The 25,003-nt window shown below is 40.7% G+C and overlaps 1 protein-coding gene across 6 annotated transcripts in view; it reads left to right on the top strand.

Annotated features, from left to right (window-relative positions):
* The first annotated feature begins 672 nt into the window (after positions 1-672).
* The window catches only part of ppfia4 (PTPRF interacting protein alpha 4), a 60,258-nt gene continuing 35,927 nt past the window's right edge, over positions 673-25,003 (top strand). For 3 of the 6 annotated variants that reach the window (XM_008409272.2, XM_008409273.2, XM_008409271.2), the window contains exon 1: positions 778-1,736. In XM_008409272.2, the coding sequence (XP_008407494.1) occupies positions 1,479-1,736 (258 nt within the window). In that variant the 5' untranslated portion in view covers positions 778-1,478. Of the gene's footprint in view, positions 756-777; positions 1,737-25,003 lie in introns of those variants that run through there. The other 3 variants (XM_017304956.1, XM_008409270.2, XM_008409269.2) reach the window with 3 other exon arrangements.

The raw sequence follows: 25,003 nt of genomic DNA, 5'->3' as shown, positions 1-25,003 counted from the left end.
ATAAATTTAAAAAAAAACTAGGTAAAGCAATTTTTCTTTCCTAGCCCTGCCATCAGCAATTATGCTAGATTAGCTGCAAGCTGGTGGGCAAAGCGCGGGATGGGCCTCAGGCACCCTGAGAGGTTTTCACCCTCTACTGTAGTTGTTGCTTCCTTCAGTTATTTTCCAGTTCCTTCTTTTATGTTTGTGCCATAAAAGTTATGTCCGTTGCTTGTATAATAACTGGTGACTGTGTTGTGTTTTTAGTAAAGCACTTTGAGTTGTTTTGTGCTATGAAAATATGCTACATAAATGTGCTACACAAATAAACTTGACTTGACTCAATTCGTCTCCCTGACTGGGTTTGTCCTGTGTTGTATCCTTCTCTTTGATGCCTACAATTTGGTAATTTTGCATTTTATTTATTTTTTATTCAATCACTTAGTAATGATATCTGCCTCTTCCCTTCGCCACATAGTCATCACTTCAAGACGTGAGAGGTGAGCTGATTCTTTTTTTAAAATATGTTCAACTTGGTATGGAATATATTCCACTCACTAACAAATGTCACAATAAATAGATTGCTAATGACACCTGACAGTGGTCGAAAAGTTGTGCTTACGACCCTGATTCAGTCAAGATCCTGCAGGGTGCGCTGTGCACCCCATATGCGTATCTGTTTGTAGCTACTGCTTGGTCAACCTGAAACCACTGGATAGATGCGGGGATCATGTCCCAGGAGCTGTCAGGTCAGGACTGTGCTCGGTCTTCCTGATGTGAGTGGATTGTGGACGTGCATAGACAGTGTGCGCGCTCGTAGTGGGGACTCATTCATACAGGCTGTAGTGACAGTTGCAGCAGATTCCCTTGTGTGTGTACGTGCAGGGGGACCGTGCGTGCGTGCGTGTGTGTGTGTAAGTGGGAGGAGGAGTGAGCGTCGGTCCGGTGGCTGTGTGCAGGGATGGAAACGGAGAAGGCTAATGCAGAGAAGAGTCGCTCTCGCCATCGCTAGGAACAGGGATATCCTCCTGGATATTTTGTGTTTTTCTGAGTGCATGTGCGATGATATCCGTCGTTTTTCGAGCACCACGCATTTAGACCTACCCGTCTGCCTCTGAGCTGTCAATCATTTCACGCCGGGGACTCTACATGTGAGTGCATGGCGCGCCCGGCAGGGCGGATCTGCTCACGGGGTGGAAAAAACGCCGGTTAATATGGATAAAAGGTCAACCATCATCTCCTCATCCCAATCGCACTGATAAGGTATGGCCACAGAGACCCTGGAAACGCGTATTCGATGCATGAGAAATGCAGCTTAGCGGGGCTCGTGTGCGCATCTTGGATTGGTTTGGCTGCGTGGCCGCGCGACGTTATTAGGCCCGCTCTTATCATTTATTTCGAGACTGGACCTCAGGTTCGTTAACCACCACGTCCCCCCTTCTTAATCCCGTTGTAGCGACAGCGTCCCATAACGTCGGCCAGACCACAGAAAAGGGAAGATGATGTGCGAAGTGATGCCGACCATCAGCGAAGGAGACTCGGCTGGTCCTCCGAGAGGCACCGGCAGCGTCCCGAATGGCTCGGACCAGGAGGCCAACTTCGAGCAGCTGATGGTCAACATGTTGGACGAGAGAGACAAGCTGCTGGAGTCCCTCAGGGAGACACAAGAGACCCTCATCCAGTCTCAAGCTAAGCTCCAAGGGGCGCTACACGAGAGGGACATGCTCCAGCGGCAGATCAATGCCGCGCTGCCTCAGGTGAGCATGGGGGGGGGGGGGGGGCTTTCTTTCAAAAAGCATCATTCATTTATAGCCTGTGGCTATGGGGCGCCGTTTGTTAAGTTACACAGACAAAAACTGACAAAAAAATAATAAGAATAATTTGGGCTATTTAACCTCATAAGAGAAAAGAAATGAGGGTTCATTTTTCAAAGTCATATTTTCACCATGAAATATGGTGTGAATATAATTTTTTAGAGGTAATAAGACACTTAGTTTCAAACGAAATGTTTTAATTAGCAAGATAAATATTTTTTGTTACCAAACCGAATGCGTTGCTCCAACCTATGTAGTTGCTTCAAACTAAATATTTAGAAAATCAGTTCAAGTTCAGTAAGAGATAAAGGACCCGTATGGGTCTCACTTTTAACCCAGACTTGCTCTGTATCAAACCTACACCTGCATGTCACCTAAGATATGAAAGCTAGCTGGAAACTGCATCTGGGCAGTCTGTTGAAAATGTGATGATGCAGACCTGGTAACTATGGAGAAATCATACATGAACCCATTTATCAGAAATGGTCATAGTTAGCTATTGGAAAGATTTCTATTTGTGAAAACCATGAACAATCGTGACACGGTAACTCAAGGAGTACCACCCTACTCTTCTTAAAGTAACTGTGTTATCAAACTACAATTAGCAGGCTAAGACAGTTGATTGTAGGATGTCCAACCCAGCAGATGGCCCAGCTAATTAACCAGCTAATATCAGGTTAACAAAAAAAGGTTAAAACTTCTTTAAAAGGAGTGTTTCAAAAATAACTACTAAATTTGGAAAGTGTTTGTTATAAAATGTTTACTTAAGGTATTGGTCCTAAAATAAAGTATGAAATAAATGTTATTACATTTTAACTGTGCAAATCAAAGTAATGTTACTTTAACAGAATTGATATGATTGTTGTGCTGTCTTGCAAAGCAACCAGTGAAATCTGGTGAAATATTTTAGCTTTGCAATTTTTTGTTGTTGTTGTTAAAGCTGTGATACTGTGAAAATAGTGTATTGTGGACTTGTGTATGCACGTCCACAATCCACTCACATCAGGAAGGCCATCACACTGGGAGTATTCATACTGACCCATGTGCAATTGCAATTCTGCATATTGTTCAGCTCTAAGATCGTGGCTTTCGTTTGTAAAGGGCTGAGCCACATGTTGGGATCCCTGCAGACGAGGGCAAAGCCCACTTGTAATTACCTTAGTGCAAGCGACCTAACTTCTGTACGTGCTGACCTGCGTGCAACTGGAGTGAGATGAGCTGAGCTGGTTGTAAAATCTGGTTATGTTTCACATGTGCAGACTTTTGTGTGCGGGTTTCGGCGAAAGAGAGCTGAATAAGGGCTGCTGCAGTCACTGTGCATGACGACAATGAATCCTCGGCACATAAAGCTGCGTTACCCTCCGACCCTCTGGTCTAAATGTGATGCATGATGTCACAGCGTGCCGAGTATTCGTCTGTGTGCGAGAAAAAGACAGAGCAGGGAGAAAAACCTTGCTGAGTGAGAAGCTGGCTGCTGCCTCTTGTGGAGGAAACATGGCTGCTTGTTAGAGCACATGGCCCTGGGCTACTTGCTTCCACACACATCTGTGTGCATTTTTGTGCATGTGTAGCTTTTGATGTGAGCTGTCATGGTCGTCTTCTAATCCCACGTGTTTTTTCTTTTTGTTTTTTTATTGCTGCAATAATACACGTATTAGTTATGCAGTCACAGACCTACATCGACGTTATGATTGATCTGTACATGTTCAGGGAATAAGTGAAAGATTACTTAGCTACAAAATTCACTCTCATATGCTGTTGATATGAAGCAATGCTTTGATTTGACTAAAGATTTGGATACTGTTAATTCTCTTTGTTGGACGGCGTGCAAATTATGTATAACACAGGCGATTCAGATAGATGTTTTTGCTGCAGACCTTTTGCAAGCCCATATGATTCCTGGCCTGTTTCTGTTTCCCTTATGAAGAAATAACCTTGGACAGTGCAGTTCAAGTTTAGCCTTTTTCTGCTCTGCTAACCCTGCAAAACAAAATGTATATTTTTTGCAACTTCAAGAAAAGCAAGGGCAGAATGAGCTAAGAGAATATGAGAACAACAAAAAGAGTTGGTGATACTTATATGTAAGACTATTAGCTCATCACAGATTTTCTTTTAAGTAGGAAATTCATAACTTTTTTTTAAAAGAGCTAAAGTTCTTATTAGGAGTTTGCTATTGAAGCAATATTTGCTTTGATTTTCACATAAATATGAAACTGGCATATCTTGTCTATGTACATAGACAAGAAGTTTAATGTACATAGACTTCTTGTCTATGTACATTAAATAGTGTATATATCACAGATAACTGTGTTCCCTTACTTGTCCTTCAATGTGAAGTGGTTGATGTTACTGGCGCATCAGCTCACGTTGGTGCATGTTCATATACAAACCCTATACAAATTCCTTCCTACTTTTCATCAAAAAAGGAAATCAAATAATCAAACTGTAACCAACTGGGCACAAGTGTTTCTACTTTTGTTTTTCTGTAAGTTCCTCCATTGTGTGATCTTAATAAGTACTTGCCAGAAGTAGAGGCGCTCTTTCAAAATTCTTTAACCTAGTGTTTCCGATAGTTACTGCTGCAGGTGTAAAACAAATTAAACATCAAGACATATAGACTGCTATATGCAATTTTGTTGTGCATAATGGGCCACTCTCATTCTGAAAGTCACTGTCCAACCTCAGAAAGAAGTCCACAAACGTCTCCAGTCAGACAGAAAACACATAAAACTACCAAAGACACATGAAGAAGGATTTACTGTCAGTTTCATATCCTATATATCGTTGAGAGTCAAACCTTCCTGTAATCACACTCTCCCAGTTTGTGGACAGCTTTCTTAGAAGATAAGGCTCTGATATCTAAAGTCCTGCATTGAAGTGTTTGTGTTAAAAATGCAACATTCGTTTAGTTCTTGGGTGTCCAGGTGAAACAATATTTATGGCTGTATATGCATCTCAGCTGGGTCTCTCTTTTATAAGAGATCTATGATCTCTGAAACTTTGGTCAAATAAAGGAAACATATGAATGCTCTTGCTTCAGCTCTTCAAACTCTATGCAGCCTTATGCATTCCTGCATGCTAAACTTTAGAGTGGTCAATCCCCTTACACACCGAACCAAGAGATGTTGCCACGGACGGACGGGAGGTGAGGGGGATAAAGTGATGGAGAAAAATGAGAAAAATCTCTGGAATTGATTTCCTCTCAGTTTAACTGCTCGGCTGAGGAATGAGGATTGCCTGTTTTCGATGCATTACTGCGCAAAGAGCAGGGTGCAGTTTATAATGATGAGTGGGAAGTGTGGAAAAAACACATACTGTAGCTGATGTCTCAAGTTCAGGTGTGATGAATATATTAGAGCGCGCTGGTGAGGCTCCTGACCCCCTGTATCCTATTCTGTCAGTGGAAATTAGGCTAACTTCTCTCCACATGGGCACTACATGTGTATTTATGTCCTCAGGTCAACATAATATCACAGGTTTTGGTTTTGCTCCAGTCTTTACTGTTATGTTGCCCTTGAGTAAGCAGTGGCTGCATATGTGAGCTTTTTTATATATATATTTTCAGGCCTCTTAGGTGCTCACTCTTGCACACATTTTAGTATAGTAGTAAACCTTGATCTAAGAGCTACTTTGTTCCCTTTTGCCAATCAGATGTTTTATTTCCACCCTATGAATAATGTGTGTACATGTGTTTGTGTGTTTGGTCCTCTGTAGGTTTCTCAACTCAGTGGGACTAGACTGACCCAGAACTGTCAAGTCCATGTGTCTCCTTAAAAACATGCAAACTCAAACTCGTACAAACAAACAGGACGAGCGGCTCTAAATTCAGGGATTTTATTTTATTTTTTTTTTTGAGTGTCGTTTCACTTCAAAAATACATAAACCTCCATCCCAACTTGCATTGGCGCCCATGCTTGTGTTTGCTTCAGCAGCGTGATTAAAAAATGGCACACCGCAGACATTTCATCACCCACGCACACATGCAACATATTCATATAGGCAAGAATGAATATCTTCATTAGCTGCAGAGAATAAGAGTTTCAGATTAACATGTCAGCCCATTATTGAACATAATGCTCCTACTGCAGCTCTAGGAGACGGGCTTGCCGTAGACAAATGAAGATATAAGAACGCACAAGCGCCCGCACACGCGCGTCTCAAGCTTACGTTTGGATTCTGGCATCGCACACGCTCAGACACATTGTTCGTTTTGTGTGTGAAGAAAACTGTTCCGACGCTGTCAAAGGAAATGGTAGTCCCCTTCTAAGAGTAAATTGTTTTGGAAGACGTCTATGTAGTGTACAATAGTGTGTGCGTGTGTATATGTGTGTTTAGACACCTGTTCCAGTCAGACACAACACTAGCTATTTTTGCCGCTGCATGCTAGCTGAGATAAAGATACACACCTCAGTGCCCTTCCAAAACAATCGTCTCTGTTTCACTTTCACCCTCTCTGTCTCCACACCGATAAACACCTACATGCTCACATGTACGTAGGTTCCACATGTTTTGTTGTTTACCCATATCAAGAGTAGTTGTTGCTTTCTGTGTGCCCTTGTACGGACTCTTAAACTGTCAGACGGTTTTTGTTTACAAGAGTATATGCCTGAGGTTACTGTACGTGCAAAAGTTCCCACCCTCGTTTTCCCTCAGGTGCTGCCAGCTAAAGCTTGGTGAAATCTTCCTTTAGCAGCAGGTCAAATCGATTTACAAGCCTCTTCATCTGGCACTCTATTATTAGTTTCCTATTTTTCGTACGTTGGTGGTGTCTTTCTATCTGTCGATCACTCTCCCTCAGCTCATTTCACTCCTCACTGACCCAGGAGTCCAGTAATACTTCCCTCACTCTGTGGTCGTAACGTACTGCTGCTGTGGTTGTCATTTGGCCAGCGCACAACCAAGTGGCATCGACAGGATTACCGCAGAACATTGTCTCAAAAAGACAGGAGTCCAAAATACTCTTCATTTTCTTTCAAACCAAATCTAATCTGAGTCTCAATAGAAGCTCAAGCCTTGAATCAAATTCTGAAATCCTCTTCTGTTACAGAATTTTATTTTTACCTTGTTTGTAATTATTTACAACATAAGTATATATTGTAATTGTTTGTTTTAGGCCATCTTCTAGAGCTTTTGAGGAAACGTAATGTGTTTCTGTACTCTGTGAGTACAGAAACACTCACAGAGTGTTAAAATGAGAAGGAATTACATCCAAAGTATGGCTAAGGCAATTTTTGGAGCAATTCTATCTTTGCATCTAATTTTAGAATTAGAAGCAAACACAAAGTAAGATTTGCACAATTTTGAACATCTTCCCCGAGTTGCACTGTGTAAATTAATTTCACTTAGTGAAACTTAGAAGGGTTATTTTTTAGAGTTATAGTTAATCCGACTGATGTTGAGGACGACCAGCACCACATTTTTTGGCTTTTTTTATCCAGCAGTCTTGTAGACTTTTCAGCTGAAATTTCAACTGATGAACTCACTGCCCATCAGTGAGAGATGAACTCACTGATGGGCATTTTTGGTTCCAGAAGTGAGCGTTCTGCATGCTTTAAACGCTTCCCTGCTCCAGATTCAAGCAGATGAATTATCTACTGTCTCAGAGTCTTAGAAGCCCGCTACTGACCCACTTGTTTGGCCCAGTCGTTAGGACACACACTCGTTTTAAGTGCATGTTAAACATTACACATTAAATCCGACTCAAACACATAGCACGATTAATAATTGCCTTCCTGTGGTTTTCAGTCTCAGATTTTTGCCTGTGTTATTTCTGCACTTCATATTCTGCTGTTTAATAGCAGATTTTTATGCAAGAAAATGTATAAACACTTATTATGTCAACCATTAAATATACTGTCAGAACTGCTGTCGTTCAGATCAGACATGTCAGAGTGGTTTGGATGTAGTGCAAGTCTAAGAAACAGGGGAAGTAGATCACAGATGATAATTTGTGCTCGTCGCAATGAATAAATACATGAACTTAAAACCTCTATCCCTGTGCTAATATTTGGGTCTGCTAAGATATGCCAGGAGATTTTACATTACTTTATCAAGGCCGACAGGAAGGAGCCTTGCAGGTTTGGCACTTAGCCACCATATTTTACCATATACTGTACTAAAGGTGTGTTGTGCATGCTGTTATAGTACGAGAGAGAGTGTGTGTGTGTGTGTGTGTGTGTGTGTGTGTGTGTGTGTATGTGTGTGTGTCAAAGATAATATATGGTAAAATACAGAGGAAGGAGCAGCAAGGTCTCTTAGTGCAGTATTTAGAGGTGGAAAAGCATATTATAACGTATTATAACCTTTCAAGAGTAAACATTTACCAAGCAGTTAAATGAACTCAAAGGAATTATCAGCTGCTATGATAATTAAACACACCAATTCTTTTTAGTTTGCTGAAAAAGTGAAGGCTACCAGTTCTAAGAAATGCTGCCTTTGATCAAATTATTATACATTTCAAACAATACATTTAATTCAAGTCAGATTAATTGTACAACTCAAAGTGGGATTGTTTTTTTCTTCACATTTTGGTTTCCTCATAAAAAACTGTGAATGGCTCTAATCAGCTCACCAACCTGGGATCTTCAAAGACTCTTTTTTTTTCTTTTCCCAAATGTCTCCATCCCATCCTGTGTGCGTGTTTGTAATATATGCAAGTGTGTATGGCCTACAGCTAGAGTTGCTTATGCATGGATGGTGGAAACAGCTTTGTGCGCCCTGATAGGAGGATATTGAGGTGAGGGGAGGAGGGGGCACTGGCAGATGTGAAATTACTATGTCTCATTGGTCTGTTACTGAAGCTCAGATCTTATGCTGTTTGTTATGTAAGTGCCAAATAGTGGAGCTAAGGTAGAAGGAAATTGGAGCATGAAGTGAGCAGCTGAACGTCACCAGGAAGCTCTCCTCTGTCGGGGAGAGAGAGAGTAACACAGGGACTGACACCGAAACAAACAGAGGTGGTGGTTTTACTGAACATGAAAAAGTCTTTCTGTTTTTCATATTCTTCTGATACTGTGAAGATATTCATTTCCTAAAACGTAGAGAAGAGCAATCAAACTGCAGCAGTATATATGGGGAAATAACTTTTCCTCAGTAGATTTATAAGAAAGAGTCCAATATACAACTGCCATCTGTATATTGAATAGTGCTTAAGGTAAGAGGTAGGATATGTTTGAAGTAGTGGTACTAGCGGTAACTCCAATCCCTTTTCCTTACGCGCAAACTGCAACGCTATATAATATATTGTTTTCTGTACTATATGTAGTTGTGAACTGAAAGTAAACTTGAGAAGGCTTCGGCTCCTGTGCCAGCCAGATTAGCATGGGCCATCAAATCTGGACTGTTGAGAGTGGTGTTTTTTTTTTTTTTGAGTTTGCAGGTATATATTATGGATGTTGCCAGCTAAAATGACACAAGAGTCACGAATGTGTGCAGTCATTCATGACTCTATGCCCATTTTCTCATTCACCCATCTTGGGGTGAATGAGAAAAGCAATGTTGTCAATTATTTAAATCGTCACTGGTTAAATTTTAGGCAATAAAATATTTACAGACTGTATTTCATCCAGAGGCAAAGCTTGTTTTTAAGAACTATTAAACCCTTAAAAATAAATGCAATCTCCTCAAAATGCTGTTTCAAGTTTCTCTAAGTTCAACAAAATTTAAATCAGATTAAGATGAAAGACGGGCTCTTACACTGCACATATAGTGGAGCCCCACTAATACTTGACACACACTTTAAAAATGCTTAACTGCCTATTTTAATAGTTTGCTCACAAACTATACCTTAATATGCATTAATAAGCACAGTAGGAACCATCTCAGTGTTATCACAGAAGCTAATGTCTACAGTCTTCCTTATTTCCACTCTTGGAGGTACAGCCAATCAGTGCCAAGGAAAATAAATGCAGCTCCTGGATTGGCTGTTTTGCAAACGCCAGCCACCAGCATGTCAACTAAGCATAAGCATTTCAGTTTCCCAAGCTCCGTTTTTTTGTTGAATATTTTAGGTATGCTTGACTAAAAAATAAAATAAACTGTGAATAGCACTTTTCCCATGAATATCCTGGGGGCACGTTCTACAGAAAAATCTGTGAATTGTTGAATCTTTGTATACTGAACTGCAGGTAACCAGATGCTAGGTACTGACAAGCTCAAAACTAAGCCAGTATTTTCTTGCACTAACCTGTTGAACAGAGTCAACATTAGGCAGTTCTGTTACATCCTCCCATCATGGCAATTATTTTAGCTTAAACAGGAAAAAATGCCACAGCAGGAGCTGACCACTTCAAATGGCATGTTTTTGGAAGAATGGTCAAAAACGTCCACACTTTCATTTTCACAGTCCCACATAACGTGATGGTAGGAGATGTACAACTAGAATAAGCTGCAAGTCTAACTAACAATCTCCCTCATAACAGTTGACTAACCAACATCTCTCTGCCTTATCCTCTCTATGACAGTCCTTCGTTTTGCCTTTTTTATAAAGTTTCATCCAATCTTCATGCCGTTATCCTGAGTCCGTTATGTTGTCCCTGTGCTGAATCGCCCTCTTTGCCAAATCTTTACCAGAGTCTGCACACAGTTTTTGACCCCTGCGCGCTGCTAGATTATTATTGTCCAAAGCTAGCTCCCCTACGTCGCTGTGTTACACCATGAATTAGATGCTCCCCCTCTCAGTAGCATCCGTCCTTTGCTCCCTCCATCCCTCTGCCAGGACCATCTGGCTCTCAGCACTATGCACATTTAGCTCAGCCGGGTGCCAATTTGTCCCTGCGGCTGCACGGGAGAGACGGAGGGAAAGGAAGAGGAAAGGTGAGAAATTGAGACAGACATACATTATGGAGAGAGTTTTAGCAAAGGGAAAATAAGTCAGAATAAAAACTGAATCAAGCAAATCCGACAGTCCCCCGAAGCGAAGGACATGCTCTGATAATGGGAAGAACAAAAAGCCACTCTATCTATGTGTGTGTATGCGTGTATCTCCTCTTGTAATAAGAGCAGAGTGATTGGAGCTGCAGGACCACCAAAGGCAAAGGCGAGAGGGATGAAGGAAGGGGCCAGCGAAGGACAGAATGAGAAAGACAAGGAGGAGGAATGGTGATGTGAGATGAAGTTTTCCAGCCAGCAGTTAAGCCCACAGCAGCCCTGCCGTGTCTAACAACCACACAATTGGAACTCTGTCAGTTCGCTTTCGCTGCTGCAACTCTCACAGAATGAAAGATAAGGCATCCAAGGGTGGGGTGGAGAGGGGTACGGTCGAGGGGCTGGAGTTAGCAGTTTAAACCCGGGGGAGATTACATCTTTGTCAGAAAAAACAAACAGGATATCTTAAAAGTGAAGGTTGTACTGTCTATAACTGAATGCATCAGCTGAGACCCAAAACCCATAATATGCACACTCTCCTATAGACAAAGAGGTTGGAGGGATGGGTGGGGGGTGACTCTATAGATCACAATTTTTTCCCAGAGAGAGATTTAAGCAGAAGCAGAGGCAGAAGCGTCTCAAGCTAAGTCCCCGACTGGACCCTTAAAGGGATTTAAAGAACTTCAAAATGCTTCCTCTCCTCCATGAAATAGAGCTTGTCAGTGTCTCACAACAGAGCACAAACCCCCCACTGCTGACTGTCAATAACACACACACACACACACACATGCACGCATACATTCTGAAACTGCAGAGAGCATGCCTCTGCAAGGGAAATACAGGATTTAAGGGAAGGACACAACGGTGGGATAGATGTGCGTGTGCATTTCAAATAAACACGCTATAAACTGAATTAAGTAACATTTTTTTCTTATTTCTTAAGATGGGTTGTGTGGTAATTAATGCGTTATTAACTCTAGTATGATTTAAAAGAAATGTAGCCTGGTTAAAACCAGTGCCTTGTCCTACAATATTTGCTTCATCCAAAGGGTCTGGGCTCTCGGCTGTTGAGAAGCAATTGCTTCCTGGAGGTGTGGATTGTGTTGAAGTTTTAAATTGTATCCAGTTGCTAATGTTTGTCCATGAGTACATAACGCACCCATTTGACACGATAAAAGCTTACCAGAATTTGTCTGTAGCTTAAACAGCTATCCCTCACTGCAAAGAGAGCTGAGCTGGGCTGAGCTGAACGAGGCAGCTGGTAATGTTAATTTAATATTTGGAGGCATGGCCAACACAAACTGAACGGCTTTGTTCCCTTCCTCCCTTACCATTGCTAAAACTACAGGCAGACTACAGTTCTAAAACAGGACAGAAAATTGACGTCGTCGTTTACGACTTCTCTTTCTATTCATACCTTTCCACATTTTGTCATGGGGGAACCAAAAATGTAAATTTATTTGTTGAAATGTTATATGACAGACTAGCACCATGCAGCACATACAGGACTTTTGGCACCTCCCATTTTTTCTTATTCACTCAGGTCATTTTATACACTCTTTATTAAACCATAGCTTAAAGTAATTACCTCTTATTTACTCATAAGCTATCAAAAATATGATCTTGTGACAGAAATAATCAGTAGCAACCATTAAGAGGTATTTTGAGAGGTATTTGATACCAGGAATGGAGGGTTAAGGGGGCATAGTCTCTTATATTCAATTAATCAGATGCACTAAACAAGGATCAGAATACGGATCAATAGACATGGAGTGTAATGTTCCATCTTAAGAAAATATTGCACAAATAAATTATAAGTAATGTGCAAAGGATCACTTCTCTCCATAGATCTGGTTCAGTGCAAAAAGACTCTTAAAAGCTGACAGAGAGAATTGATCCGATAGCTTTTTAATACAGACACATGAAATGACTGACTTTGATTGAGCAAAGGCATCAAAATCAAGTTTCTTTATTTAGATGGCAAGTGGTTTTTTCTCCATTTATAAGGGCATACTAAATAAAATAACGGATTAACCTTTAAAAAAAACAGTGGAGTATTGAGAAAATTAGAATGAAATTATAATTATGCCTAAATTTTCTTTGGTTTTTGAAAATCTTGATAATGTGCCATGTCTTTTTCTAAAAAAGGATGAGTAATATTAATGATAACCAGACGTAAATACTTCTTTCAGTGCGTTTGATGTGGTTTTCCAGTGGGTCAATTGGCAACACTGTTCTGTAATCTGGACCTTACGCTGATGAATGAATGGGAATCTCTGCCTGGAAGCACAAAGACGGCTCTAAATAGCTCTGCTCATTCTGAGTCACTATTGTATCACTCTCAGTACTAAATATAGACCTAAATAAACAACGCTTTGTTGGTGTGGTTAGAGTTTTAACAAGTTAGCCTAAAGGTATTTTAAATACTTCTGAGTCAGTGCTTTTTATTTCTTCGCTCAATTTCTTTCCCTGCCAACCAAAATGGAACCATCTTTGAGTTTTTTAAATTTTTTAAAACATAATGTGGCATTATGGTCTCTTAACGCTTCTGTTTTGTATGTCTGAACAGAATCAAACAAGATATTGTTCTTTGCAAGTTCTGAAACAATGCAAATCAACTTGAGATTAATCCAAAGATATAATACCATGCCAATATGCAAGATTAGAGTGAAAAATATGTATTAGCAGAGCACTCTTACGTTTTTAATTAATTAGCTCATATTAGATCTTTCTAGTTTTCAAAGTTTATTCTATTTTGTTTGCCAATTTATTGTAAATTTGAATGTAATGTAAATGACCAGAAGATCTATCTCCATAAATCAAATCACTAAATCACTATTGGAAGCAAAAAAACCCAAAAAAAACCAATGCAATCCAAGACCATCACACCATCTTTCACTGTTGGTGCTTTGTCTCACTTTGGCTGTACGCTGCGTGTAATGGACACACATTTCAAAAAGCTTCATCTTTGTGTCATCAGCGAAAAGAATAATTTCCCAAAAGGTTTTAGTGGAACATTAAGATATCTTTTGTGTGGTTTTGTTTTCAGCATGGGTTTTGGCCTTGAAACTCCACTGTGAGTGTTATTTTTGCCCAGTACTTTTCTTATTTTTAAGTCATGCAGAGTTTGGATTTTTTTTTTTTGCTGTTTGGATGTTTAGCTGATGTATTGTGAATCTCTGGATTCACAAAACATTTGCTCTTGGAGTAATTTAGGTAGCCCTACCTAAGTGTACTGTAACTATTATCAACTTGTTATAGATGCAGCATTTTTTAACACATTGTTACTCTGGATCTTTTTTTTCACACCAATCTAAAACCCTTGTAGAGTTCTGTATAATAAACAGCTATAACTTTAATATAATTCCTTTGAATGTTGCTCATTTATTAACTTTGGTAAACCAAAGCTATATAAAATGGTCAAAGTGATAAATGGCCCACACCGAGTCAGCACCTCCTGGTATTGTACATCTCTAACTAGGATGATACATCACAATCACATACAGTCACAGATAGGTGGGCAAATAAACTCACACGGTACCTGCAGAGTTGGATTTATCGCAGGAAAATTGCATGAGCTTGCTGCGAGTTAGAAGTTAGCCATGCAATCAGATGCCAAAGCACGCATGGAGACGTTCACTGACCTTATTATATTCCAGGGCTGATTCAAAGAGTGGGAGTTCACCAAGTACTTAGTGAAGAGGAGGACGAGAGATTTCATGTGCCTGTGCATCCACCGAGGTTCTTAGATCATCTTGTCTCTGCATTAAATCGAGACCTATTTATTCAGCACCACCCACAACATGCCTCGGTTCTCAGCTGCAGTCTGTTATTCATTTGCTTCCAGCTCCATTCACAGATATGTGGGCTGGAGCAGACACTCGGGGCTGACTTTCATCCACTCAGACGCTCAAATACAAACTCCTGCTCCTGATTCACTGAGGTTTTGTCACATTGAGTTTAATTTGTGTGCGTCTGTGCATGTTTCTCTTTGAGAACTATGAAGACTCGATATATCCCAATGATTCAATACATGAAAAAGCGTGATCTCATCTGTCTTCAAAGGATCGCTCTCCCACTGTTGTTTCTGCTTTCTCGGTTTCATTATTTCCCTGTCTTTCAAGCGCCTCGCTCCATGCCTTATCGGTAGTGATGGCTGTGAGCGAGTGTGCTGAGAGGTCTATTAGTTAGCTATCGTCCTGTAATGCTTTAGATCGAGTAGCCAGGTCCTTGTACGTACAGCTTGGCTCTGACTCCACAAGATGAGGGCACAGATACAGGGAAGTTATAAAGACACGGAAATGTACAAACTCTTCGTGGAATGTGTCCGTCAAGACGAGGCGGGCTGGTTTTTCAATTTAAATGTACTTTTGTTGGACAAAACGGAGTGATGGTTTAATTGACCGGGTTTTTTTTACCAGTCACATGTTGTAAAAAAAAAAATATTTGGTCTGTTTCCATATGTCCTTTTAGCAGTGATGGCTGTTCACTGAACTGACCTAATCAGCTCTATGAGTGTTCACATATTCACAGTAGCCTCTCTTTGTGTTTGTGTGTGTGTCCATTGATGATGAAGGTCAGTAAGCATTGTGGTACTTCATTATAATAATGGGGGCTGTGACGTGGTTTGCCCAATGCAAGATGAACATCATTCACACTTAGCTGCCTCGCTCTGCCCTGCAACATCTCGTCTTGCCCTCCTTTTCACACTTCAGTGACCTTTTCATTTATGCAGACTTACTCTCACTCATCCTGTTCCTCTTACACAATCAGACATGAATCGATCGAACACACTCTGGTAGTGTCTGAAGAACTTGCCAGATGTTTAAAAAGCAGCATATGAAGGGTCTTGGTAATGTTCTCACTCCCGTTTAACTTTTTCTTATTGTCTCACATTATGACCACAAACGCTGGTGTACTTAATAGGGGTTTTATGTGATAGACCAACATAAAGTTGCCCATAAATGTAAAGTGGAATGAATTTTCTCAAAGGCATCAGAGTAAGCAAGAGCTTACTCTGATGCCTCTAAAACAAACCCGGTGTCACCAGAGGTTCTCAAACTAGAATAGTACATCTGTGCGTGCTTTAATCTCAATATAAATCGAGACCATTGGTGAAGAAGCACAATTATGAAGACCAAGTGGAGAAGCATAAAGCTCACAGAGCTGGTCAGTCAATTATTAGAAAAAGGAAAGAGCGGGACACAACTGTAAACCCACCAAAACATGGCCGTCCATCTGAACTGACAGGCCTGTACAAGGACAACTTTAATCTGAGGAACAGGCAGTAACTCCAGAAGTGCTGTCAATCAATCAATCATTCATAGAGCACTTCATACAGTCTGGTCTTGCACAAAGTACTCGATAGAGGTTAAAGACAAAAAGACAGACATTTAACCTCTAGATACGTACACAACAAACTAATCAAAAATAATGCTTACCCAGTAAACAAGCAAGTAATTAATTATAATAAAACTGAGGAATTAAAAGTGAGCTAAATCGACAAATTAAAGATTGAAAAGAGGACGGGAACTGCTGACTACGAGCTGTTCACCCTGCAAATCTGGCATTTCTTGAAGAATAGCTGAAGTGTTGAAAGTAGGGTCGCATAAATCTGAAAACTATGTGCGTCTATTTTGTGTTTTCAATCACGTAAAATGCTAATGCTTCGAAGGTTTTTGGTTGTCATGTGAAAAGACATGATACAAATTTAAGAGAATATAATGTAGAGTGCAGTAATTTTGAAATAGATTAAAGAAAAAGGTCTATTCAGGGGTCCTGGAGAGGAGGGTCAAACCTCGGATTCAGGAAGAGCAGTGTGGTTTTCGTCCTGGTCGTGGAACACTGGATCAGCTCTACACCCTCAGCAGGGTCCTGGAGGGTGCATGGGAGTTCGCCCAACCAGTCTACATGGGTTTTGTGGACTTGGAGAAGGCGTTCGACCGTGTCCCTCGGGGGGCYCGGTGGGGGGTTCTCCAGGAGTATGGGGTACCGGTCCCTGTATGACTGGTGTCAGAGTCTGGTCCGCATTGCCGGCAGTAAGTCAGGCTCGTTTCTGGTGAGAGTTGGACTCCGCCAAGGCTGCCCTTTGTCACCGATTCTGTTCATTACTTTCATGGACAGAATTTCTAGGCGCAACTGAGGTGTTGAGGGGATCCGTTTTGGGGGCCTTAGGATTGCATCTCTGCTTTTTGCAGATGATGTGGTCCTGTTGGCTTCATCAGATCATGATCTGCAGCTCTCACTGGACCGGTTCGCGGCCGAGTGTGAAGCGGACGGGATGAGGCTCAGTGCCTCCAAAACTGAGGCCATGGTCTTGACATAGAAAAGGGTAGAGTGCCTTCTCCGGCTCAGGGGGGTCGTCCTGCCTCAAGTGGAGGAGTTTAAGTATCTGAGGATCTTCTTCTCGAATGAGGGAAGAAGGGAGCGGGAGATCGACAGGCGGATTGGGRYWGSGYAGCGTCTGCCATGAAGCAGGCGCTGTACCGGTCCGTCTTGGTGAAAAGAGAGCTGAGTCAAAAAGCGAAGCTCTCGATTTACCAGTCGATCTACGTTCCCACCGTCATCTATGGTCATGAGCTTTGGGTCTTGACCGAAAGAACGAGATCACGGATACAAGCGGCCGAAATGGGTTTCCTCCGCAGGGTGGCTGGGCTCTCCCTTAGAGATAGGGTGAGAAGCTCAGTCATCCGGGAGGGACTCAGAGTAGAGCCGCTGCTCCTCCACGTCGAGAGGAGCCAGTTGAGGTGGCTCGGGCATCTGGTCAAGATGCCTCCTGGACGCCTCCCTGGTGAGGTGTTCCAGGCACGTCCCTGGAACACCGGGTGGAGGCCTTGGGGAAGACCCAGGACACGCTGGAGGGACTATGTCTCTCGGCTGGCCTGGGAACGCCTTGGGGTTCCCCCGGAGGAGCTGGAAGAAGTGGCTGGGGAGAGGGAAGTCTGGGCCTCCCTTCTCAAGCTGCTGCCTCCGCGACCCGACCCTGGAAAAGCGGTAGAAAATGGATGGATGGATGGATGGATGGATGGATGGATGGATGGATGGATGGATGGATGGATGGATGGATGGATGGATGGATGGATGGATGGATGGATGGATGGATGGATGGATGGAAAAAAATTTAAGTGCGGAATGGCTGCAACTTTTAATTAACCCATTAACTGTCCACGAGGACATCTTTGTCCTCATTGGCCCATCGACTAACATGCAAGTGTTATAGGGATGACAGTTTGATTTCAGGTTTTAATGTATTTAGAGTTAATCTAATTTACTTTACGACCACTGTCTGTCAGTCAGGTGAAGTAAAAAATATTACTGCTCCAGTTATAATGTCGTCTTACGGCACTCACTATATATTATAGACAGGAAGGGAACGTTCTGTTCTGGAAGTTGATGAGTGGGAAGCAGATAAAATGGGCACATGTAAAGCTTTAAGTGAACAAGATAGATTGAAGGCTGAGTCATAGCATCTTAATAAACTACAGCCCAAATTATGGTCTAAGTCTGCTCAAAAGTACATAGCAAAAACTGGTCCAAGAAAGAAGCAACAGTGAAGAGGAAGCAGGAGAAGCTTGTTGTCCACTTAGCACTGTGTATCTCTAGACCACATCACAGATATTCATAATAATAGGTTTAATTTTTGATTTCTTAACCTGAAATAGAAAATAAGGTACTGAAGAAAAACTAAGATATAGAAAAGTGCCCTAATATAAGTTATAAGAAGACCATATTATAAGAAGACATTTGTGCCAAACCCCCAAATCTGTTTTCATCCTCCAACCTCTCTTCTCCAGTTTCAGCCGCTTCTTTTTTGTTGTTGTGGTGTGATCATTTGTCTTCTATATCTGAATCTGTGTTTCCTCTCTCCAGGCCTATCTAAACTCACTGAGCCTCTTGTGTCGGCCAATGAATGGCAACGTGTTTCCTTTTTTTCTCCCTTCTTTATCTCTGTCATCTTGTGTGTTCTGGGTTATGGGGGAAGAAGGGGACCCTGGAGGGAACACAGGCTTCAACAGACACACACACACACACACTTACATGCTCCTTCGTACCCACAGATCTGTGCTTTAATTGGTCCAGACTGACTTCGGTTTTGCTGCCAGGTTGATGAGTGTGTTGTAGCATGGTTCACACACACACACACACACACACACACACACACACACACACACACACACACACACACACACACACAATAGAAATAAATTGTTTTAAATCAAGCAGAGGATTGTTGTTGTTTTTTCATTGCATTTTTCATTTTGGTTTCCAGCTCTTTACTGCGACATTAAGCAACACTCTCTGAAAGTAAGCAGTTAGTTGGCAAATCACTAATAAAGAAATATTAACATATTTTAGAAAATAGTAAAAAAAAAAGAAAAAAGACTCAGTTCCCATACTCTGCATTAAATCTGTCTTATTTCTGATCTGAAATCAGACAGACATCTCTCAGAAGATAATAAAGCAATAAAAAAGTGTCAATTTTGAAACTTAATTATTTCTTTATTTACATTTGAACAAAAATAGTATGTCAAAACTTATTTATACCCTTCTTCATAATCAATAAGAAAAGTCTTTATTGACAAGACAGCTCTTCTTGAAATTAGCAAGGTTTTTTTTTGGTATTTCGACGATTCATCTTTACTTATGTACTTGATGTACTTTGATGGTGTAGGTTTTTTGAGGATGTTAGGACATCACCAAAACTCTTCATTTGCTGAACTGATTTTGATTGATATAGAATAATGCAAGACAACTCTGGGAGTAGCGTTTCTGCACTATTAGCCATAGCTGCAATCCTAAACTTTCTAATGATTAATCATGCAACTTAAATAACGCCATCCTGTATGTGTGTTGCTAACACTAAGCAACAGATGGCCAGTCTGTAAGAGGCTTTGTCCAGTTCCTGAGGTTATCCGACTTTGTATTCACCTTTGTTGCACAGCTTATGTTATTGCTTATCATAGCGCTTTGGATTTGTCTTTTGTCATACTTACAGTCCAAACAACTTCTAAAAACACTCATGCTTTATATTTTTAATTAAAAGGGAGTGCCAAGACTCTTCCCTGGACATACTTGCCTTGTTGTAGTCATTTCTCAACAATCCCAGCTTACCGATTTGGATGTCAGTTATCATTTTTTTTACCTAAGATACTGCAAGGGAGGCAAAGGGCTGATCATTGGTGTGTCTGCACTGCTGCTTGTCTGCCAACTTGGGAGTCTGAATTCTGCCAGCTTTTCATTGATTTTGATGCAAATTAGTCTGTTTTTAGCATAGCTGTAACAGTGGCAGTAAACAGAGATCATTGTGGGGAATGTGGAGAAAAAAAATAATCGCAGAAAGCTTCACAGAAACTATGTGATATTTTACTTAATTGACAGGACATTGTTGTGTTGTCCGTCACGTTAGTTAGTGTCCTGCAGTTCTTCTGTGGCGCCCATTATTTATAAAAAGCACGTCGTTCCCGCTCGCTTCAAGCTTAAGAGCATTGTTGTAACCATCATAGCTGAAAGCCTGTGCCTTTGCTGTGCATGCGCCCCATGGGAACTAGCACAGCATGCTCCAGCAGCGGAGAAAGTCCGCGTGTCAACATGCTGACGTAGCTGAGAAGAGGAAAGGCAGAGGGAAACGTTTTTGAGGCAGTGTGATACTTCTGAATTTCCTTGTGCCTGTTATACGTTTAATTATCTGTAGATGTTCATTAACTGATCTTGTGTAATGATGGCACTTTGACAAAATATAATGTTTACTGGTTGTCTGGGTAGTTGGCTGTGTAGTGTGTCTTCTATGACTTTGTATTTCTATGTTTTTATGATGTAAAGCACCTTGGACTGCCTTGTTGCTGAAATGTGCTGTAAAATAAACTTGAACTTGATGGAGATTGATGCAGCTTTGAAACTTTCACTGTTAAAATGTATCCAGAATATATAAAAAAATATATACTTTCTGTCTTTCATATTTCCTAAACAGAAATTGAAATTAGCATGTTAGCACTTTAGAGAATCTGAGATTAGAAACTGACCACCCATCTCTGATACTTTCATCTCACAAAGATGCAGATTAGTCAGAATGGTTGAGTTGTTTGCAAGGTAACACCTTCACATACAAGCTGTGACTGATGAATGACTTCATCTGCTAAACAGTTTCGATTTGGAGGACTTTATTTAATAGAAAAGATTAACTTTGCACATCGGGAGAGTGGAGTTTGTGCAGAGTTTAGTAAGTGATGGATAATGAACATGAGTAAGCTCAGTTTCAGTCAGTCTTGACTGAATTTTTGAGCTAGTCCGTGCAAAGAAGCCATATACCGCCCGTCCTCCTCCTTACTCATAAAAACCTCGAAATCCTGAACAGCCGGGGGAGACGAGGACAGTGAGCAGCTTGGAACAGCAATACAATATTTAATAGAGGATTTTTCTTTGACTTTTATGATGCTGCAGTATTAATGACATCACCTAACTAAGTACAGACTGCATTCAGTGGAGGCGTAGTGCTGTTTCTGACCCATCATTTGGTGTGAATTTGCTTTTGACGGGCAAGTCCCTCTCACAGTTATGTAGGCATGACGTTTATCTGTTCAAATTACAAAGCAATTTGGATTCACTGAATTTGACCATATTAAAAAAAAAAGAAAGTCAAGCACTTGTTATGAGCGGAGCATGTAAATGTGTCTAAATCATTTTGTGGATGTATTTGTAGTCTGGTTCAACTCATCTTTGTAGGATTGTGTTTCTCCTGCCTTTTGGCAAAAATCACTTTTCCATCCCTCTCCGTTATAAATTGCGTTTCATTCCTGCGGGACATCATTGTTGGCTCACACACAATTTCACACATATACACACAGACTCCTCTCAACACAACCGCCTGGTGGGAATACACCACACATCTACTTGGCTCTTGTTTAATGCTGACCCGACAGAATATGCATCCAGTCTTCCTCTCACCCCCCCGTGGCACGGCGCCATCCTCTTACGTTTGCACATACAATTTAGTGTCCCTTACGTAGATCCTGCTCCCTTACTGCCTGCCCTTGGTCCTGCTCGCACCTCTAAGCGTCCGCCTGCGGTTCTGTCACAGTTCCTTTATGCTTTGTGCATATTTGTGTTTCTGTGCAGACATAGGGCTGTCCCTTCCTTGATCCGCCCCTCAGAGATCCTACACAATTTGGTCTCAGTTGAAATGTAGAAGGGTTAAGCAGAGGATTATGTTTACTTTCTGGCACCTTCTGTCCTATAGGATACAAACTATTAGCAACTATTAGAAAAGATAAAACATAACGTTTTATCTTTTCAGAGTCGCGGGAGCTGGCTCCTTTTTCTGACAGCCACTTAGAGACACAGGACAGACAACCATGCACACACATACTCATTCCTAAGAACATAAAGAGATGAGTCATGTTTTTGGACTTTGGAAAGATGCCAGAGTACCTGGAGAGAACCAACGCATGCATAGGGAGAACGTGCAAACTCTGTGCAGAAAGATGTCAGGTTAGGATTCAAAAACAAGGGTTTCTTGCTGCGAGCCAGCAGTGGCTTACGCATTTTTTTAACATAAAATCACCTAATGTCTTCAGTGCTGCTTAAGACAGATCTTTGCGTTTAATTTTTTTTGTGTACTTGTGATCTTGATCGCTGGTTACGATCATCTGCCAAGGCTGAGTGTCTCAGTGGGTCCAAATTTAGAACGGACTGGGGAGGAATTGCCTAAAGTATATATTGGGACTGAAGGTGAAATAGGACAAAAAAAATATCTGGAGAAATTATATTGCATTTTCTCAATCACTATTAAAACTTTTTTTTTTCAGATAAGTGAGTGGATGCCTGGATGCATCTAAAGTGGAAAAATGTGTAAAAAGCTAAATACACTCTCCAAAACTCTACATATGTAAAATACAAAATAGAAGAATTTAAAGGATTTGACCTTTATATTAGCTTAAGTGTTTGCATTTAGTTCAAAACTAAAAATGTACTAATTTCACTCGTATTTACAAATTAATAACAAGAGACTAAGTAAACTATTAAATACCCGTATCTTAGTCCAACATAATAAAACCTTTTTATTGTAGGAAAGACAAACACCCTGTTTCCTACTTCATTTATCCAGTTATGAATAATAATTTTTTTTAAATCCACTGGTATTTCCAGTGTTGCTGTTCTGGTCTAAATGATAATGCTGGTTTCTGCTAATCAATACTCTGTGTTCCTAAAATATGAGGTGTTGCAGACCTCAATTCAAACGAGAGTAGAAGAAAATAAACTACATACAGTTTTTCAAATGTTCAATAAAAGCAATCTCCACACAGACGGAGACAAATATAGCCTGCAGTAATGACGGAGGGGAGTAGCACAGCAAGAAAGGGAATAAATTCTTCAGGTTTGAGCTTCTGAATTCATTAAACAGCTGTGGACTCTGCATCCTTAGTAAACACACCTCAGCTTTGCCAAGGATGCTGGTCCTTGGCAGCACAGCTGTGTGCATGTGTGTATTTTGGGATGACATCATACAGTAGCTTGCTGAGAAGGTCTACTGCAGGCACATGGCATCTACAATATTTATAGACCCCAAGAACAGATGAGCTCACTCAGTCACTCCGTGTGACTGGCTTCACTTCATACACAAACACACACACACCCACCCCCACACACACACACTCATACAAAGGACAGAAAAAGGAGACTGAAAAAGTTAGCACCACACCCACTTTGCAATATTATCGCCATCATTTGCCTTGAGGTGACCTTAAAAGGTCCACCGCTCACGGGATGGCAAATTCATCACAACATATAAATTATGCAACTTTTTTTTATATAGAAATTGGGTTTATTGGGACTTAAATCATAAAATGCACACATTTTAGGATTTAAGACTACTTTCAGGGAAAAAAATGAGCCGCCTTAGCATGAGTCATAAGGAAAGGGAATGTGAGGGATTAAATGGATGCAAAAAAAAAAAGGAACCGCTTCAGTGCAATTACACACAAACATGAAACGTAGCCTCACGCTCACATTTTATAGGAGCTGGATTCCTGAAACAAATTTCTATCCCACACATACAGGGCTGAAATTTATATTTCCCAAAGTACAATTTCAATTGTAGAGCCAATACTGTGAGTCAGTGTAACATTAAAGAGTGACTGAGACTGACCACTTGCTGTGTTTGATTGGGTGTGTGTTTGTCAGTGTGTTTTCTGCATGTGTGTTTGTGAGGAAAGCAACCAGTGACTGAGGATGTGTGCTTAAGTTAGATGGCTGAAAAGCTCCAGAAGGGGGGGAAAATCACATTTTATAAATAAATCATCTGGGGCCTGGTGATGGACGCACACACACACACACACACACACGCACACACACAAACACACACACACACAGAAAACACATGCACACACACAGGCGCACACAGCACAGTGATGCTTCATACCACGGACCAGATTATGGGTGAATCAATTTAAAGAGCAGTGTGCTACTGTTGTGTCCTCTAGATGTGTGTGTAAGTGTGTGTTTGTTCTAGTGGAGGAGCCTTGTGCTAAACCAACTACACTGAGCCAAAAAGAAATTAAAGTGTAATTTCAAAGATGAATTTTTAAGACATGGTACATCAGGTTTTACAGTTCAGTTCATTTGAATTTAGAAAATTTTAAGAAAAAAAAAAACTCAAGAAAATAATTGAAATATTTCATATATACACACATTGTGTTGTACTGACAGGTTAACATTGAACTCCAAATTATAGACTAGTTATATTATCCATTCTTTAAAATAAATTTCAGCATTATTAAAGTGTTTCCAATTAGTTAAAATAGAAGCTACAGTCTAGATAAAAATATATTGTGTGATTTATTACACCGAGTGATAAGTATTAAGATTTTAAACTCTTGTTTATGTTTTGATATTAGGTATTAACACTTATTTCACCTGTGTTTGGATCGTTTCGGGCTGCAAGCTACGTCTGTGCCCCCAGTTGAATTAGCTGAATTACACAAATCTTTAAAATGCTGAAGTGAGTGATCAGTGCAAACAGTATATCTGTCTAGCATGGCACCAAATGAAGTTTTTATCATATCATTGCTGTGTAGTCAATTTCACAACATGGGAACATGCTTGCTGTATATAAATAGTGTCTCATAGTCCCACAGAAACGGGACTATGTTTGTTTTTAGTCTATGCAAGCATATTTCTGAGAAAGAAAAGTGAACTAAGGTAACATTTTTAACATTTTTGCTGGTTAGAGAGTACTGAAGTGCATGCACTCTATAAAAATGTACCTTTTTTTATAACATTTGTTGAGGTGCATCATGTACTATGCACCTCATGCATGTACTATTTCTTTTATATATATTTATACACACCGT

The sequence above is a fragment of the Poecilia reticulata genome, linkage group LG5 (assembly GCF_000633615.1).
Source record: "Poecilia reticulata strain Guanapo linkage group LG5, Guppy_female_1.0+MT, whole genome shotgun sequence".
Classification (NCBI taxonomy): domain Eukaryota; kingdom Metazoa; phylum Chordata; class Actinopteri; order Cyprinodontiformes; family Poeciliidae; genus Poecilia; species Poecilia reticulata.
The sequence above is the reverse complement of the archived record's forward strand: the minus strand, read 5'-3'. Positions and strand labels throughout refer to the sequence as shown.